The 16,539-nt window shown below is 57.0% G+C and overlaps 1 protein-coding gene across 1 annotated transcript in view; it reads left to right on the top strand.

The window, feature by feature from the left end:
* PTPRN2 (protein tyrosine phosphatase receptor type N2) overlaps positions 1 to 16,539 on the top strand; it is a 523,279-nt gene that overhangs the window by 505,828 nt on the left and 912 nt on the right. The window contains exon 23 of the mRNA XM_065883635.1: positions 10,058 to 10,131. Coding sequence (XP_065739707.1) covers positions 10,058 to 10,131 — 74 coding nt within the window. The remainder of the gene's footprint in view (positions 1 to 10,057; positions 10,132 to 16,539) is intronic.

Raw genomic sequence — 16,539 nt, 5'->3', positions numbered from 1 at the left:
GGTGTCCGCAGCCCTGGACTGTCCTGGGGGGCCCGTTCCTTTCGTTCGGCAGGAACTGCAGCAGGACTGGGATTTCATGGTATGACATGGGGTGCCAGCCCGAGTCGGCAGGTGCGCCTGGAGATGCCTTTTAAGCTCGCGTCGGCCGCGAGTTCGTCCTAAGCGGTCTCAGCACGGAGTGTGAAGGGATGTGCAGTGCCCGAGTGGCCGTCTGTCCAGCTCCGGGTCTCCATCCTCAGGAAGCTCGTCATCTTTACTGTTTCCCTGTCACATGGTGGCATCAGTAAGCATCTCCTCGTGCAAGGGGATGCGTCATCTCCATCGTACCTCCTGTGTCTGTGAATCTGACAGCTCTTGGGACCTCACATGAGTGGAATCAGACAGTTTGTGCCCTTCTGTGCCTCGCTTATGTCACTGAGCACCATGTCCTCAAGGTTCACCGTGTTGGAGCCGGTGGCAGGATTTCCTTCCTGGCTGAGGCTGAATGACGTTCCATTGCAGGGGTGGGGACCACGGGTAGCTGATCCGTCATCCACCTATAGACACTCGGGTCGCTTCCACCTTTCAGCTGTTGAATTAATGCTACTATGATCGTGGGTGTGCAAACATCTCTTTGAGCTGCTGCTTTCAATTCTTTGGGGTTATACACCCAGTGTGGAATTGCTGGATCGTATGGCAGTTTTATTTCTAATTTCTTGAGGACCCTCCGTACTGTTTTCCACAGCAGCTGCACCATTTTCCATTCCCACCAACAGTGCATAAGGAAGAGCTCCAGTTCCCACACCCCCTTCAACACTTGTGTCATTTTCTGGGGTTTTGATAGTAGCCATCCTCATGGCTGTGAAGCAGCATCTCGCTGTGGTCTTGCTTTGCATTTTCCTAAGGACTAGAGATGTTGAGCACCTTTTCATGTGCGTGTCAACCATTTGGACATTTTCTTTGGAGAAGTGTCTATTCAAGTTCTTTGCCCATTTTTTAATTGGGCTGTTTGTTTTTTTGTCATTGAGATGTAGGAGTCCTTTATATATTGTGAATATTAAACCCTTATCAGATGTGTGATTTGCAAATATTTTCTCCCATTCTGGGAGAAGTAACACTTCGTGGCTCATTGAACTTTTAAAACCCAGCACTCCCCCAGAGCTGCACTGTTCAGGGCATTAGCCATTAGCCACGTGTGGCAACTTACATGATAAGATTGAAATGCTGACCACATGCCAGGCGCCCCAATAACACAGGTGCCCGGGGGCTACCAAACAGGCGGTACAGACGGAAAATGCACCCGTAGCAGGAAGTCCCGTTGGGCGGCCGTGCTCCAGGGAGCAGAGCTGAAGGTGGTCGTCCACGTGTGTCCGGTCCTCCATTCTCTTCCGTCTCTCGGCCCTGCTCCCTCCGTCCCTTCCTCTGTGGCCTTGGACTGGCCTCCCCGCTCGCTCCTGTGCCCGTCTCTTCTGCACACAGCGGTCAGCGGGATGTTAAAGAGAAAGATCTCGGGAGGCCCCACGTGTTCGCAGCCCCTCTCTCTGGGCCACGCCGGCTCCTTCCTGCAGAACCCAGGACCCGGCCCTCGTCTGCGGGGGACGTGCCCCCCAGTCCCTTTCCCCACTCGTGGGCCCTGCTGTCCCCCTCGGCCACCATCGCCGTATCGTTCCCCCTTTTGGCAAATACGGGCTGAAACACAGAAGTGCCGTTCCAACCTAGTACTTATTGAGCACCCAGAATACATGGTGAACAAGGGAAACGATCTGTCCTCCTGGGCTTTACACTCCATGAAGAGAAGCAGGTAGTGGCTGCAGCTTGTGACTTGGGGCCCCGGGATGCAGGGGCAGTGGCGGGGTCGCTTCACCCCACGCCTGTCACAGAGCCCCGTACGTGTCTGTAGCCCGTTCCTCACAGCCCCAAGGGGCCCTGAGGGCTCATTTATTCCGACACTTGGTTGCAAACTGAGGAAGCAGATCCCCAGGGGTTTGGTGACGTGCTGGAAGGCAACCAGCTGGCCAGGCTGATGCGGAGCCCTGGTCTTTCTGCAAATGGCAGAGCCCAAGAGCTTAGGGGGCGGCACTGCAGAGGCACGGCCAGGCCGCTTGGTCCGGGGACAGGGGCGGAGCAGGTAGCTGGGTCTGTTAGGGCCGCAGCAGAAACTCCGCCAGGGAGGGGAGACAGAGGTCAGACCACGGGGACCTGGAACCACAGGCTCACTGACCCGGATCCATCTGGAGCCGCTGGGGAAGGAGAACGTGCAGTGGGTCCCGGCAGGATCGACTTGGTGCCGCTGGATTCAAGGGCTGGAGTGGGCAGGACCCCAGGGGTCTATGTGCACAGGGGTCTGCACAAAGGGCCGAGCCCGCCCCTGGCCACGACCGTGCACGTGGACGGCACTTCTACAGACAAGACTAACTGGGAGGGGCAGGCTGCACAGAGCAAGGCGCGTCGAGGGGGAAACGTCTTGTTCTTATGTCTGTGGCTGAAACATGAAGACCCAGCAGAGAAGGAATTCTACGGACCAGTCTGCCTCCAGCGTGGCTTCCAGGCGGTGACGCCTTGTCTTCAGCTCATGCAGGTTTCAGGCTGAAAAAAGTGTCCAGAACAGGGTGGGGTGGTGAGGCCTTTCCTCTACTTGGAGAAATTGTGTCCCATGAGGTGACAGGTGGATATTTCTTCCCTGGTCTGTTCATCTGGCCAGTTGGAGCTGAGACTCGTTGGGTGGGGACAGGGGTCCCGGGAGCAGTATCGCTGGGGATGTGACCCGGGCCCGGGTGACACGATAGATGAGGGACTAATAGGCGAGACACGAGACAAAATGGGACAGTTGTTCCTGGAAAACATCCTAAGCCCATCTTATCCGGGTCCTCTTGTGAACCACACTGCAGCCTGTAATCGCACACTTTGCCTCCTAAACGGTCTCTATCCTATGGATCATTCCTGGGCAGGTAAAGCTGACAGTTCTGTGCTCTCTCTGACCTGCCGATGGGCGGACAGGGGCCCCGTGGACTTCGGCACCACAGGGGGCACTCCTGGCCGGTGTGGAGCCCCCTGCATCTCATGGGTCAGATGTGCTCACATGGCTTCTCCTCCCTCCTGAGTCACCCGTGGACACGTTCCCACGTGGCCGATGAGAAGCTGGGAGACCTGGCTGGACCCCACCCGACGCCGGTCCAGGGCCGTCCCTCCCATGCACGCTTCCTTTGCCCGGAAGAGCGACAGCCAGCTTGTCACCCAGGTTTTCCTCTCTCTGGTCCCCAAACCCAGACTGGCCCCCCACCCTGTCCCCGCGAGCATCGCCACCGTCCGTCCTGCTGGCCCCTGGCAGGCCTGGCTGGCCATGTTTGGCAGGGTTGCCGCGGCTTGGAGGCCCCAAGAGTCCTTCAGCATCGCTGGCTGCCCGCCGCCCCAGAGTCTCCCTACCCCGGAGACCCCAGAGGCCCAGCAAAGCTGCCCTGGCCCCTCTCAGCAGCAGCTCACGGCTCCTCCCCAGACAGTGAGTGTCCGTCCCCTCTCCTTCCTCCCTGGTGGCAGGAAGTCCCTGAGCACAGCAACCCCGGTCGCGGGGCAGTGACGACTCAAACACTGTGAAGTAGGACCCTGAGGCCTGTGCTCTGGCTGAGCGGCCGCGCTCTGTGGGTGGGCAGTGGCGTTGAGGACCACGCCTCCGTCACTTTGCATTAGTGACCCTCCCGAAAAATCCTGCCAGTCGCGTGAACTTGTGTTAGAGCGTCTGTGACAAGTGCTGACCGTCTGTGTCGTCCTTACGACCTCGCGGTGCCCGATGAGGCCTCCCCGGACCCTGCCTCTCCTTTCATGGGCGGAGACGGTGCGAGGAATCCAAGGAACGTGGTCCCCATGCTGCCATCAGCTGAGAAATTAAGTAGCCCCGTCCCCGGCCAGGCCACAGGGCCGGCTGCACCCTCAGTTTCTGAACCAGACATAGACTCGGGGGCCGAGGTGGGAGGAGGGGCACGGAGAGCCTTCGATGGGGGTTTTGTGAGTGGCTGAGAGTCCAGCTCCCCTGGAGCACTTGGCCTCGGTTCAAGGGTAACAAGGGCCCAGCCCCTCGGTGCGGCCATCAGTCCCACGAGGCCCGGCTGCCGGCCCGCCCTCCTGCCCCTGTGCTCTGATTGTATGGGGGCTCAGGAGCGCGTCTGTGGCCCCGAGTGCAAGATCCTGGGAGGCACGGGAGGACCGCCTCAGAGCCCCCCCGCTCCCCTGAGACTCCCGTGTCATTGTGGGCTCCCAGCCTCTTCCCTGCAGCCACGGACATCACCCGGATGACCCACCCCTCGTCCCCTTCGTAACTCTGACCCGTCCACTGAGGACCTGAGTGGGTCCTGGGGCTTGTGCGTCCTGCGTGGTTCCTTGTCACGTGGATGGAACCGGGAGGTAGTGAGGTCCCCGCCGTCACCTTCCCATGCACGCGCTGTGTCCGTGACGCCTGCCTTCCCGGGGTGGGTGGTGATCTGAACGGTGTGCTCGTGGAGGCCTGTCAGGCTGCTCGTGGCCGTCACGTCCATCTCTTCTTGACCAGTTTAACGGTCACCCTTCCTGACGCCCTCTTTTTTATCCACTGTGCGCTCGCACGCACTTGGGTGCCGGGCTGTTCTCGGCGTTGATGCTGCCGGTACCTGCGCAGCATCATAGACACTCTGGCGCCTCGTTGAACATCGCGGGATGCGTCACACAATTCCGACACCTCCTGGAGCGTAAGTGATGGCAACTTTACAGGCAATACACCCAGTCCTGCTTTTGTTTACTTGTATTTTTTTAGAAAGATCTGGAGGCATCCTAGCTTCTCCTGAAAAATGATTTCGAACTTGTTTTTAAAAACATGAAAAATACCTAGTTTGTTTGGGTTCTGAGATACTTGATTTTCAAGGGAATATGATGCCAATTTGTCTCCTTTGATCCCAGTGAAACCTTGTGAAAGGGAGATGATCATTAATCTAGAAAGCCAGCAAAAAAGTCTTCCTTTTAAATTTTGATAAATCTTCAGTCGATTCAGAGCATCCAGAAACATGAAGTAGAAACTGCTCGGCACGGAAGACCCAGGACAGTGTGTGCGTGTGCGTGTGTGCGTGCGTGTGTGTGCGCGCACCGTGGGGGAGTGTGTGGGAACGTGCCCACGTGTGTGCACAGTGGGAGGCCAGGGTCTGGAGGCAGCACCTGCACCCAGAGACACCCAGAGGCGGGAGGAGGGCTGCCCTCCGGCTGTGGTGCCCCCTGACTCGCGGCGCCTGGGGTCAAGGCTCGGTCATCCTGCTGACCCAGAGGGAGCCCCAGCTGTGACATCCAGCCCTGCCGATTGCAGGGGTGAGGCCTCGCGCTGTCCCTGCCCATCACTGCTCAGCCCTTCCTTCCCAAACGGAGCTCAGCCGAAGACCACAGACTCTCGGGACCCGGCTCGGCGCTCAGACAGCTCTGGCTTCGTCCTGGGACCTAGGCAGTGCCCCTTGCGGGCTCACGACCGTCACCGCTCTTCCTTCGCCCCTTTAGGTGTGTTTAGTGAGGAGCAGAGCTTTCCTCGGTTCTCCCAGAGGGTGGAATTGAGACAGTTTCCTCCTGCAAAATAAAGGCCTTTCTCTCTCGTGCGCTTGACGCATGATGGCTTTTTTTTTTTACAAGAAAAAAGGATACATTGCATCCCTGCGGTTTGCAAAACCTTCTGGGTAAAAGCTCTGCAACAAAATGTATTTCTGTTTATTACGTGATGTTGCCGAGGACGCTGTGGACGCAGAGGACGGGGAGAGACAGGGGCGCTTCTCGACCGTGAGCCGCGGCCACGCTGCCAAAATCCGAGAGCCCTGCGCCCCGTCCACTAGCCAGCAGTCACCAGGGGAAGTCAGAGCAAGCCTCGTAGGAGGCACCAGTGGCCCGTTTGCTTGGCTTTCTTTCGCTCTGAATTGACTCTCGCATCCTAAGAAACTGTTTTAATATTGCTAATACTCAATTCTTTTAATGTTTCTTGTTTGATGGTGAATACTTTTCTATCGAAAGCTTAAAAACCCCTGTTGTCTTAAAAGTGTATTTAACCAATAATGTGAACTTCGGAGCCAGTGCCCCCCACCCCACCGAGCACACTGGGAGGCCACAGCGGCAGCCCTTCGTGTGTGTTGGTCAGCGCTCGGGGTGGCGCCTGGCCAGTGTCTCTCAGGACCCCGCCGGCCACTCCGGCCTCGAGTCTGCAGCGCACCTGCTGGGTCACTGGTGCCGGGAGAGATGGGTCAGACTGACTCACAGTCGCCCTGTGCGGTGCTGGGCCCAAATGCACAGGCTGCCTCTGTCTATGCTGTACCTTCATGGCATCACCAGCTTAGACCGACCGCAGGATGACTTAAATAAGCACATACATTCCTCTCGTATCCAAATAGCTTCTCCGATAGAAAATGCCAGAAACCTCTCCCTGAAATCACACCCCGTCTTCTGTCCGGGTTTTATTCGCATCTGTTTTAATTAATTCCTCAACTATTCGCGTGCTTTTCGACGTGAGCACCGCACCTCGCGTGTCTGTTCGCCTGGACCTTGACATGGGATCAGCAAAATGGGATTTGTAGAGAGCATTCCATTTTAAAAGCACTAGAGGGAGCTTCCTAGCTATTTGGGGGATTTAAACAAATCCTTTTACCTTCAGTAAAGCCTTTTATAAGGTGAAGAAGGACACACACCCCTCCCTCCAGCCCCGAGGCTCTGGTTTATAAACACAGACTGTGTGTCTCGTGCACCTCAGGGTCACCGGGATGCTCGGGGTCACCGAAGAGGATGCAGGGCCGTGCCTCCCCGCCCCTCATAGAAGATCCTGCACGTGTGCTCTATTAAAACTTCTCTCTGCACACACACTTCAGATAACTAACTCTCCTCAATCCTAACACGCAGGGAGACAGCAGCCATCCACGTCGGACCACTGATTCTACCTGATAAATCCGTTACTTCTCTATTTTCAGCGCTGTACGGTTTCATAAGGTTTAATTTGATTCCCTCCGCTGTTGAGCCTTGGCTTCAGGCTAAGCGTGATCTGAGACGTGGTCCCCGGGCGTTTCGCGTTCCCCAGACCCTGTCTAGGGAAAACCTAAGTAGGCCTTCTCCTTCCTCTGTCAGCAGTCGTCCGAAGGAGAGTGCAGTGGAAAGAGAGGTTTCATCCGTAGCACCTGATCAGAGCGTCACCCGGTGGCCTACAGTCTCCCCACGGAGCTGCCTTCGGAGGGGACCTGCACGTGGCCCCAGGCAGAGCCCTGCAGAGTCGCTCCAGGGTGACGGAGGAGGGACGGGGGGTTCGGGACTTCATGCCGGTTCTCTTGTTCAGACTAGCCCTTCGGAAGAAAAGGGCTGTTGAAAGAGTCTTTCAAACCGGTTTCAAGGACTAAACCGGTTTCAAGACGCTGCCCTGAGCAACCTTGAAAAGTGGGGGGTTAAGTCTGGACCCCTCAGGATTTTGTTTTTAAAGGACTAGGGTCGTCTCTGAACTGGTGAATCAACCTCTACCCCACACCTCGTTCTCCTGGCGTCCACGGGACGGGAGGACAGAGCTGCCCAGAGATAGCACTTCTCCCAGAAGGCTCTGCTCACAGAATCCACGGGGTCACATTCACTGAGCAGCTAATACGTTCTGTGCGTCGCGCGGTCACCACGCACTGACTCGCGGGTCCCCGCGAGGCCGCTCGGTGCTCTGCTCCCGCTGGAGCTTCGCGCCCGCCCCGGACGCACGCAGGTGGCGTTTTCCGTGTCCTGCCCACAGTCGGGCCTCTTCGTGCTTGGAATTAAACAGCAGCAGCAGCAGCTCCGTGCTGCGTCCAGAGGGGCCACCCTGACCCGGCAGCTGGGTGTTTCTGGGGGAACGAGAACTCGGGTCTCGGGTGGGACACCCCCTCCCTTGCTCTCTCTCCACGTAGGACTTCACTTTCTTAAGGCAAACCTGTGGCCTGAAGAAGCCCATTTCCACGTTCCTTTGGGGAGATGAGGAAGCAGTTTCCTGGCACGGGGGCCCCTCAGGGGGCCACTGCACACGTGGCCAGGGGACCCCCCCCGGAGCCCCTCTTTCACCCACTGTTTCAGGCTGTTCTGGGCTCACAGGTTCCCCCCCAAACAAGACTGTACATCTTGTGACCTTGTCAGCTTTCGAAAACTTCTGACACCTTCAGAGGAGCCTTCAGGCAAACAGGAGACCCTGTCTTCCGCCTGGACGAGTTTCTCGGCGGATCCCCCAGAAAGAAAGACTTCCTAGAAAGACTTTGATTTAAGAGTCAGGGGGGCTTGGGGTGTTCCCATACCCGACGGAGGGCGTTCATTGTCTGGAAGGACGGCCGGCTTAGATGTGATGAGCTCATGCCACACTGTCCCCACACCTCGAGGCACTCGGACTGGCCACCGTGCTGGCCGAGGGGGGTCAGCCCGGATCCTGGCCTCCCGCTCTCGGCGACTTACTGCCGGATTCCCAATACTCGTGGCAGTTTCCCTGATGCGAGCACAGCACCTGGTTGGGATGTGTTTCCTCCCAGCCGTCCCCACCTTCCCTCCAGCCGCCAGCCCCTCCCACTTCAGGCACCCTCTCCCTGAGACAGTGTGTGGTCCCCCCACCTTCCCTCCCATCCTCATCCGTGTCCCCAGCGACATCTCCCTGCCGCTCGGAAAAAGGCGCTGGCGGCTCAGCTGTCACCCACGTGGGCCTCAGGCCTCCAGGATGAACCAGGGCACTAAGGCTGCCGCGGCCTTGGACGTTTTCAGGCGCGCCTCCCAGCTCCCGGCCAAGGGCAGGGCTGTGCACACACAGGTGTGATGGAAGTGGGAGACCAGAGCCGTCCTGGTGGCCACCAGCCCGGTCCCGCTTCCACATCTGGGTCCGATGAGCATGGCTACCTGCTCTGCGTGACCGGGACGAGCCTCAATTTCCCCTGAACAGGGAGTGGTGACAGTTCTTGCACCGTGAGACAAAATGCTGTGCATGACATGCACCTACTGGGGGTTGGTGGGGGGGTCCCGGCCGACTTCAGAGGTGCGCCCCGCCCAAGCCCCCAGCATTTGACAGGATTGCACGGCAGACGTGAGATGCTCCCCTCTGAACTGTAAGAAGCTCGCGAGCTTGGGACCCGGTCTTGTTTGTTGTCCAGCTACCAAAGGACCTAGCAAGATGCAAAAACAAGAATATACGCGGAATCCGTAAGGTTACATTTCTAAACTCAAATAGTATTATTTCTGTGGCACCCAAGTCACCTGGTGTCAGGTGGGTGCGTCCGTAGGAGGGGATCTAGGCCACACGACTAACCCGTGAGCACGTGGGGCGTCCTGACCTTTTCTTAACATTTGGAACACACTTCTAACAGGCAGGGAACTCTGCCTTTAGAAGCCAATATTTAGATGTATAAGATTAGTTCTCTGAATAAAAATCCTATGCATTAGAAATTAAAGTTTATATGCTACTTCTTATGACTCAAAACACTGTTGGGGGGATTTCCCTGGTGGTCCAGTGATTAAGACTTCGCCTTCCAATGCAGCAGGCGCGGGTTCGATCCCTGGTCAGGGAATTAAGATCCCACATGCCTCGCAGCCAAAAAACCGAAACATAAAATGGAAACAATATTGTAACAAATTCAATAAAGACTTTAAAAATGGTTCACATCAAAAATATCTTTTAAAAAACATTCGTGGGCGTTCCCTGGTGGCCTAGTGGTTAGGATTCCGGGCTTTCACAGCTGTGGCCCGGCTTCAATCCCTGGTCGGGGAACTGAGATCCCGCAAGCCGGGCAGCACAGCCAAAAAAAATAAAAGTCTTAAAATGCCACCAAAAAAAAAAAAAAATCAAGAAAGCCTTAGCCGCTCCTGGCGACAGCTTGCTGTGGGTATCTATATAGGCACCTGATAACATTTTTCAGCCCAGCCTTCTTGAATCAATGCTAATGAAAGCCGCCTTGCCCTGTTTTCTTGTGTGAACCCTGAAATTGCCTGCCAGCCGGGCAGCTGAGGGATGACTGTCGTTGTCATTTGGCCGCTGAGCCCTGAGGGACCCCGGCAGCAGGCGAGGGACGCAGAGCGCGGACTGTCTTGTGCCTGAACTCAGCCCAATTTGTGTTTGTTGCAGGCGCTAAAGAGATCGACATTGCCGCGACGCTGGAGCACTTGAGGGACCAGAGGCCACGCATGGTTCAGACAAAGGTACTGTCGGCCAGTCCTCGGGGCTGCCAGGGCTTTGCGGGGGTGGGTCTTTGTGTGGAGGTTTTCTCGAGAGGAGCGAGGGTCGGGCCGGCTGGCCTCCTCCCAGGCCAGGGCTGCACGGGGCAGGACGCGGGCAGCGCCTCCCTGCAGGGTCGAGGGCAGCTCCGGCAGCAGCCAGACATTTCGGCCTGAGCGGATGCAGTCGGATCTCAGGCCCTGGGAACTCTCCGTGTGCCAGATTTGGGGAGGGAGGGAGAACATTGCAGTTTTATAGTCAGAGGTCAGTGATAAACGCCGGCACCCCTGCATGGAATGTTCTGTGTTCGTGCAACATTCTGCCCACCTCCCGTATTTCCGGCTCCAAGCTGCAGCTCTGCCGGGCGGCCATCAGGACAGTGGTCACCAGAACGTCCCCAGGTGCTGCCGGGTCCCTGAGCACCCTGAGTAGCTCGTGTGCATACTTAAAAAGGCCAAGTCTGCAGCAAGAGGAGCAAAGACAAAAGATTCCTGGTCGGCCTCGGGTCAGCCAGAGCTAGAAGCAGGTCACTGGGGTGACCCATTCTCTCAGCATTCCAGACATATCTGTGTCCAGCCACAAACACCCCCACACAGCCTGCAGCCATAAAATACAGAATCTTCTTCCCAGTGCGGAGTCCTGACCCTCCGATGCCGTTAGCGCCTCCACCAAAGGCCACAAATCGTGAAAGATGCCCTTGCAAAATCGCTGCTCTGTGCTCGAGGAGACTTTAGGTTATCGTAAGCTCGCCTGTGAAATCAAGCCGGGTTGTGCTTTGGTGCCTGGTGGTGACGATTCTGGGGCCCCAGTCGTCCTGCCTCGGGGTCTCGCTGTCCCCCACAAAGGGCAAGCAGTTCCTACGCTGTCCCTCCCTCGCTGTCGCTATGCGAAATCAAGCAGGGCGGTGCAGTGTCTGAGCCTGAGGGAGAGAGAGCAGTGTAAATGCCGCCCACTCCGTTGAGGAGGGAGAAGCCGGGAGCCTGGTAAGTCCAGCGAGCACACTGTGACCTTGGAGATCATCGCAAGGGCCCTTTGGCTGGTTCCGCGTTGTCGGAGCCCCAAGCACTGAGGCAAAACCAAAACCAGCTTAATTCTCTTGTAGAATCAGAAACCTCTTCTGAGCAGGACCAGAGGAAGCATTCAGTGGTCAGGACTCTGCCCAGCCCTAGCGGGCGATCGCAGCTGCCCTGATCTCTTCCCGCATCTGGGCTGGGGCGGGGGGGGGGAGCGGCTTGATGGCACCCGCACCGACGGCCCCTCTGTCCCTCCGCTTTATTCCGGGCCCTAGAACCTGCAGCATTGTCACCAGACCCTTCTGTGGAATCTTATGTGAAAGTCACCGCACACTTCATGTTTTCTTAGATTTTTTGAAATCTGAAATTATTTCAGACCTGCAAACACTTGCAGAAAACATACAAGTAATTCCCGTGTGCCCTTCACCAGCTTCCCACGGTTACGCTTCGTAACCACAGGGGGCAGGCGAGGCCAGGAAGCTGGCCCTGATTCGATGCCACTGACTCACGTACGGACCGCGTCAAACCTCCCAGGGACCTTTCTCTGCAGCAGGGTCCCTTCCAGGAGCGGCCACACGGTGCGTTCACTGGTCACGTCCCCCTCGCCTCCTCTGGTGGGCAGCACCGTGGCCTTGAGGACCAGCCAGGTCTGGTTGTGCTTCTTGGACTGTCTCTGGCTGGGGTGTGTCCGGTGCTCCCGTGATGGGGTCCGGGTGTGCGTCTTGACAGGAGCGTACCGGAGAAGGTGTGTGAGCTCGGCCCCCGGGCTCAGGGCGCGGCCGCCAGCACTCCCCACTGGTCACTCTTTCTCCGTTGGCAGTGGTGGCGTCCCGGGGAGAACTGGACCCTGCTCACACCTGTTTGTTTGTGGTTCAGCTTTACCACAACACAGCGCCCCGTAGCCCACGGGTTTAGCGCCCGTGGGACTGACCGTGCTGGGGGTAGTGGCCTGGTCATCCAGAAATGCGGGGTTGGTTCACTGTCCTGGACGGTCTGGGCCCTACATGGCCACCGGCAGCTGCAAACTTCACACGTCCCGGAACCGGGGCTGGGGCAGCAGGGGCGACTTACAGCCAGGAATGAAGAGCCGATTCTGCCTCTGGTCAAATCTGCCTTCCCTGTCACACCGTTGACTGCTGTGTGAATAATACTCAGGACCCTAAATCAAACCCGTCGCTTCCCTCCTTGCAGCGGGGCCCCTCCCAGGCAGGCCCGTCCGCCCCGTCCGCCCCGCAAGGCCCGTCTCCCGTGTCCCCTGCATCGGCAGGCGGACTCTCAACCACTGCGCCACAAGGATCCTCAAAACACACGGACTCTGGGATGGATCTAGGCAAAGTTATTGAGAAGACGGATCTTCTCCCTAAAACAGAAAAGAAAATTTCCTAATACATTACAAACCCCATTCAGCCCTCCGTGGTCTGCAGCCCGTTGGCCAGAACGAGCCCAGAGGGGTGGTCTTCCAGCCCTGCCTGGAGGAAGGGGCACTGCCCTGTGTTAGCATCACGTACCTTATAGTCACTAACATCCTGATTTCTTTAAGTGACGAAGGGACACTAGTGGCCAGAGGATTTTGCCCCCACATTCTGGTGATCCCAGACGGCAGAGGCTGGCAAGCTGTGACCTCCTGTGTGGATGGACTGCCCCGGACACCCGCCCTTTTCCTGGGCTGCCTGTGAGCTCTCCGAGGCTGCCGTGCAGAGCAGAAATTCAGCTCCTGGAATCTCAGGGATAACGCATAGTAAACACACAGGCGCTCCCGTTCTTTCTTCATCGATGGCTGCTCTGCCCAACATCTCACTCCATGAAACTGAGCTTTCCCTAAAGTTCAATTTAACAAAAACGTAGGAAGTTTCCTCGGACAAAACAGTGCCGTAAATCTGAATGCTGTTTCCCACGAGCCACGAGGAGGTCATCCACGGTCTGTTCATTTGAACCCATTTAGTCAAATCGCATCGTGTGAGCCGAATACAGTCAGAACAGTTAATAAGCTCTGCGCTCGTTGAGGCTGGGGCCTGGGGCAGCCACGGAGCCCCGACGCCTAGCCGGGCACAGAACTTCATTAGGTTGTAAAAAGTCACAGAGAGCTGTGTTTCCACCCGGAAGCAAGCTCTCAGTCAAAGCAACCACGGATGCCTGCTGGACGGCTGTGCCCCCTCAGACACTCAGAGGACAGACCCAGCCCTGCGGGGTGGAGGCGGCACAAGGGCAAGAGGACATCCAGGCAGAGGTGGCACGTGGGTGCGTGACGTCCACACGACCCCGTCACTGTACGTCCATGACAGGCCCAGCAAAACGCTCATGTTTAGGAAGAGAGGTGAAATCAGGGGCTGCAATTAAAATAACACACTTCAGAAGATGAGTGAAGCTGTCGTCCGTGTGTGTCTTGTAAACAGACTCCTTCCTTCCCCTTCAGTGCATCTCCTGAAAGAAACGTGCCCTTTTAATCAAAGGCCTTGACGCTTGCTTTTGCATCATAAAACTTCCTCTTACAGTTGTCACTTAGAAATAAAAGCCATTCGACTTGTGTGTTCCATCACATCCAAGTAATGATGTCACGTTTGCCCCCTTGGGATACACACAGGTGCGTCCACGTGGTCTCCGTGCACTGCCTCCCCCCCACCCGCCTGTCCCCTTTCTGCACTTTGACTTCACCCCCTGTCTTTCCCACTGCTCGGGTCCGCCCCTGACACCCCGACTCGCCTTCCTGGAGGCGTGTTTACGCCTCCCGGTTTCTGTGTGTCTCTCTCTCTGTCTCTGTCTTTCTGTCTCTCCCTCTGTCTCTGTCTGTCTCTGTCTCTCCCTCTGTCTCTGTCTGTCTCTCTTTCTCTGTCTCTTCTCCTTTTTCTTTTTTTTTTTTGCAAGTACGCGGGCCTGTCACTGCTGTGGCCTCTCCCGTTGCGGAGCACAGGCTCCGGACGCGCAGGCTCAGCGGCCATGGCTCACGGGCCCAGCCGCTCCGCGGCACGTGGGATCCTCCCGGACCGGGGCACGAACCCGTGTCCCCTGCATCGGCAGGCGGACTCTCAACCACTGCGCCACCAGGGAAGCCCTCTGTCTCTCTGTCTCTGTCTCTGTCTCTTCGTCCCTCTCTGTACTTCTGTCTCTCTGTCTCCCACCCTCCCCGTGCACACACATGTACACACATGCACACGGCACGCGGGTCCTGTGCCCCATCTCTGTCTCTGGTGTCCGAGGTCAGGGGTGGAGCTGGGAGAGGGCATTCCGTCCTGACCCCTTTTAGGTCCACACTGCCCAGTCCTGTGTGGACGCAGGGCTCGGACGTCCTGCCTCGGCGGCTCCTCACGCGGAGGGTCAGGGACCCTGGGAGAGACAGCGGACCGTGTCCCGCGAGTCTCCTGTGTTTAGCACATCTTCCTGCTTACGGTATCCCAGCCCTCTCTCCGATTTCCTATCCTTGCAAACGCAGTCAGCTCAGATGTGTTACAGCCAGGACGCCCCGAGTCCTCCCTGCTCAGATGGCTCTTGTCCTAAGCTTGAGTCCAGGCCAAAACGCTCACCTTGTCATTTATTGAATTGTATTCATTAAGTACAGCTTCTGCCTTTATGTTAACAGTTTTCTTAAAGTAAATTGCTATCTTAAAAGGACTCCAAACGCTAGGTTCTTCCCGATTTCTGGCATCCCCACCCAGGTATCTCAGCTAAGGCGACGCTGCTCAAAATGTGGGCCACACACAGTCGCCACCTGTGACGGGGGAGCAGCTGGGGGGGCAGCTGGCGCCGGAGCCTTCCAGGATGAAGGGCCGGGCGCCGACAGCCCCTCTCACCACGGTCCAGCCCCGAGGGCCCAGCCTTCCGGGCTGTGCCGTCAGAGCCCTCTCGGCAGCTGAGCGGGGACCATCGCGTGGAACCCGCGGACCTTCGTCCCCTCCAGCCCGCGGTCTCCCCAGCAGCGGCTTAAACTGTACCTGCTTCGTCCCACAGCCCGGTCCTCTGTGTGGTCCTGTGAACGGAGAGTGTTTAAATGATTTCGGTCAAGACACAGGGGCAGGTCTGCCTCCGCCTTTGTCACTCCACGTGGTAGCAGAAATGCTGGCTTTCTTATTAGACACTTTTCTATAAAATAATTTACTTCTCTTTGGCATTGGGTGTTTTCCGGTGTCTTCCTCTATAAGCAAGGCCACAGTGCGTATCTCTTGCTTGTCCATTTCTCCCTTTGAAGACAAGCTCTAGGGTGGATTCCCGTATAAACACGCGTGGGAAATGTACAGTGAGATTCCCAAAGAGCCCCCTTCATGTTCTCACATTTTTGAGTCATCACGGACCTTGGTCTGCCCGTCGGCAAGTCACCGTTTGGGAGGAGGCGTCTGATGGGGTTGCTCCCGTGTCTTGGACCAAGTCCTGCATGTGCCACACCCTGCTGGGCTGACCGCTGGCTCAAGAGACGGCGGCGTGGGGCGGCTTCCCCAGGGCACGTCGGTCCTGGTGGCAGCAGGCCTGAGCACCAGGCCTCGAGGGGAGGAGAGGGCCCGTCTGTGCGGGAACACGGTGCTGGGGTGTGCTGGGCCCACGTGGGCGCGCCTCCTGCTGCACCAGCCCCGAGGGGGTCCCTGCACACGGGCCGGGAGGCTCTTCCGCGGGAGGATCCTCCGTGTCCGTGGGAGGCTCGTGGCCGCCAGCAGAGGCTCCGAGTTAGAACCCGGCAGATCATCCCTTCAGTGTCAGGCCAGAGGAACACTGGTGAGAAACTGGCCTTTGTCCCAAAGTGAGCGTTAAATTTGGTTGACTCTCTGCTGTTTTATCTTTTTAGCTAGTTTATTTATTTACTATCAATTTTTTAATTGCTATACAATTTTCAAGGTTACTTTCCACCTACAGCTGTGACAGAGGGCTGGCTTTGTTCCCTGTGTTGTGTGGTCCATTCTTGAGCCTCTTCCACCCCGCAGATGCAGCTGCCACGCCCCCACCCTTGTGTCACCCCTCCCCTCCCCTCCCGCTGGAATCCACAAGTTTGTTCTCTACATACGTGAGTCTGCTGTTTTAATTGGAGCTAGTTTCTGCGTTTCTATTACGTACTGGCCATTCAAAGTGGAAACTCATCATTCTTTTGGGCTTTGGACTCAAGCCTGTTTATGACTGGAATTATCAAGTGTAGGGCTTTCCTTCATCAAAAATCCTTAGCTAGGTGATCATTTGCATAGTTTATTATTTTTGTGACTTCTTTGGTGTAGTGGGAAGTGCTTGATAACACTACTTTTGAGTGTTTCATGCAGCGTTCGGGAGAGGTGGTGGAGCCGGGAGCCCGGGGAGCCCTGCGGGAGACGTGGGCTCATCCACTGTCTGCCGAGCCCTGGTCTCTGGAGGAGCGGACGGTCCCGGCACCCTGGACTCGCCCCTCGTTTCTACCCAACAGTCCTGGCA

This window comes from Phocoena phocoena, chromosome 9 (assembly GCF_963924675.1).
Source record: "Phocoena phocoena chromosome 9, mPhoPho1.1, whole genome shotgun sequence".
NCBI classification, from domain to species: domain Eukaryota; kingdom Metazoa; phylum Chordata; class Mammalia; order Artiodactyla; family Phocoenidae; genus Phocoena; species Phocoena phocoena.
Note: the sequence above shows the minus strand (reverse complement) of the source record. Positions and strands in the feature narration are given on the sequence as shown.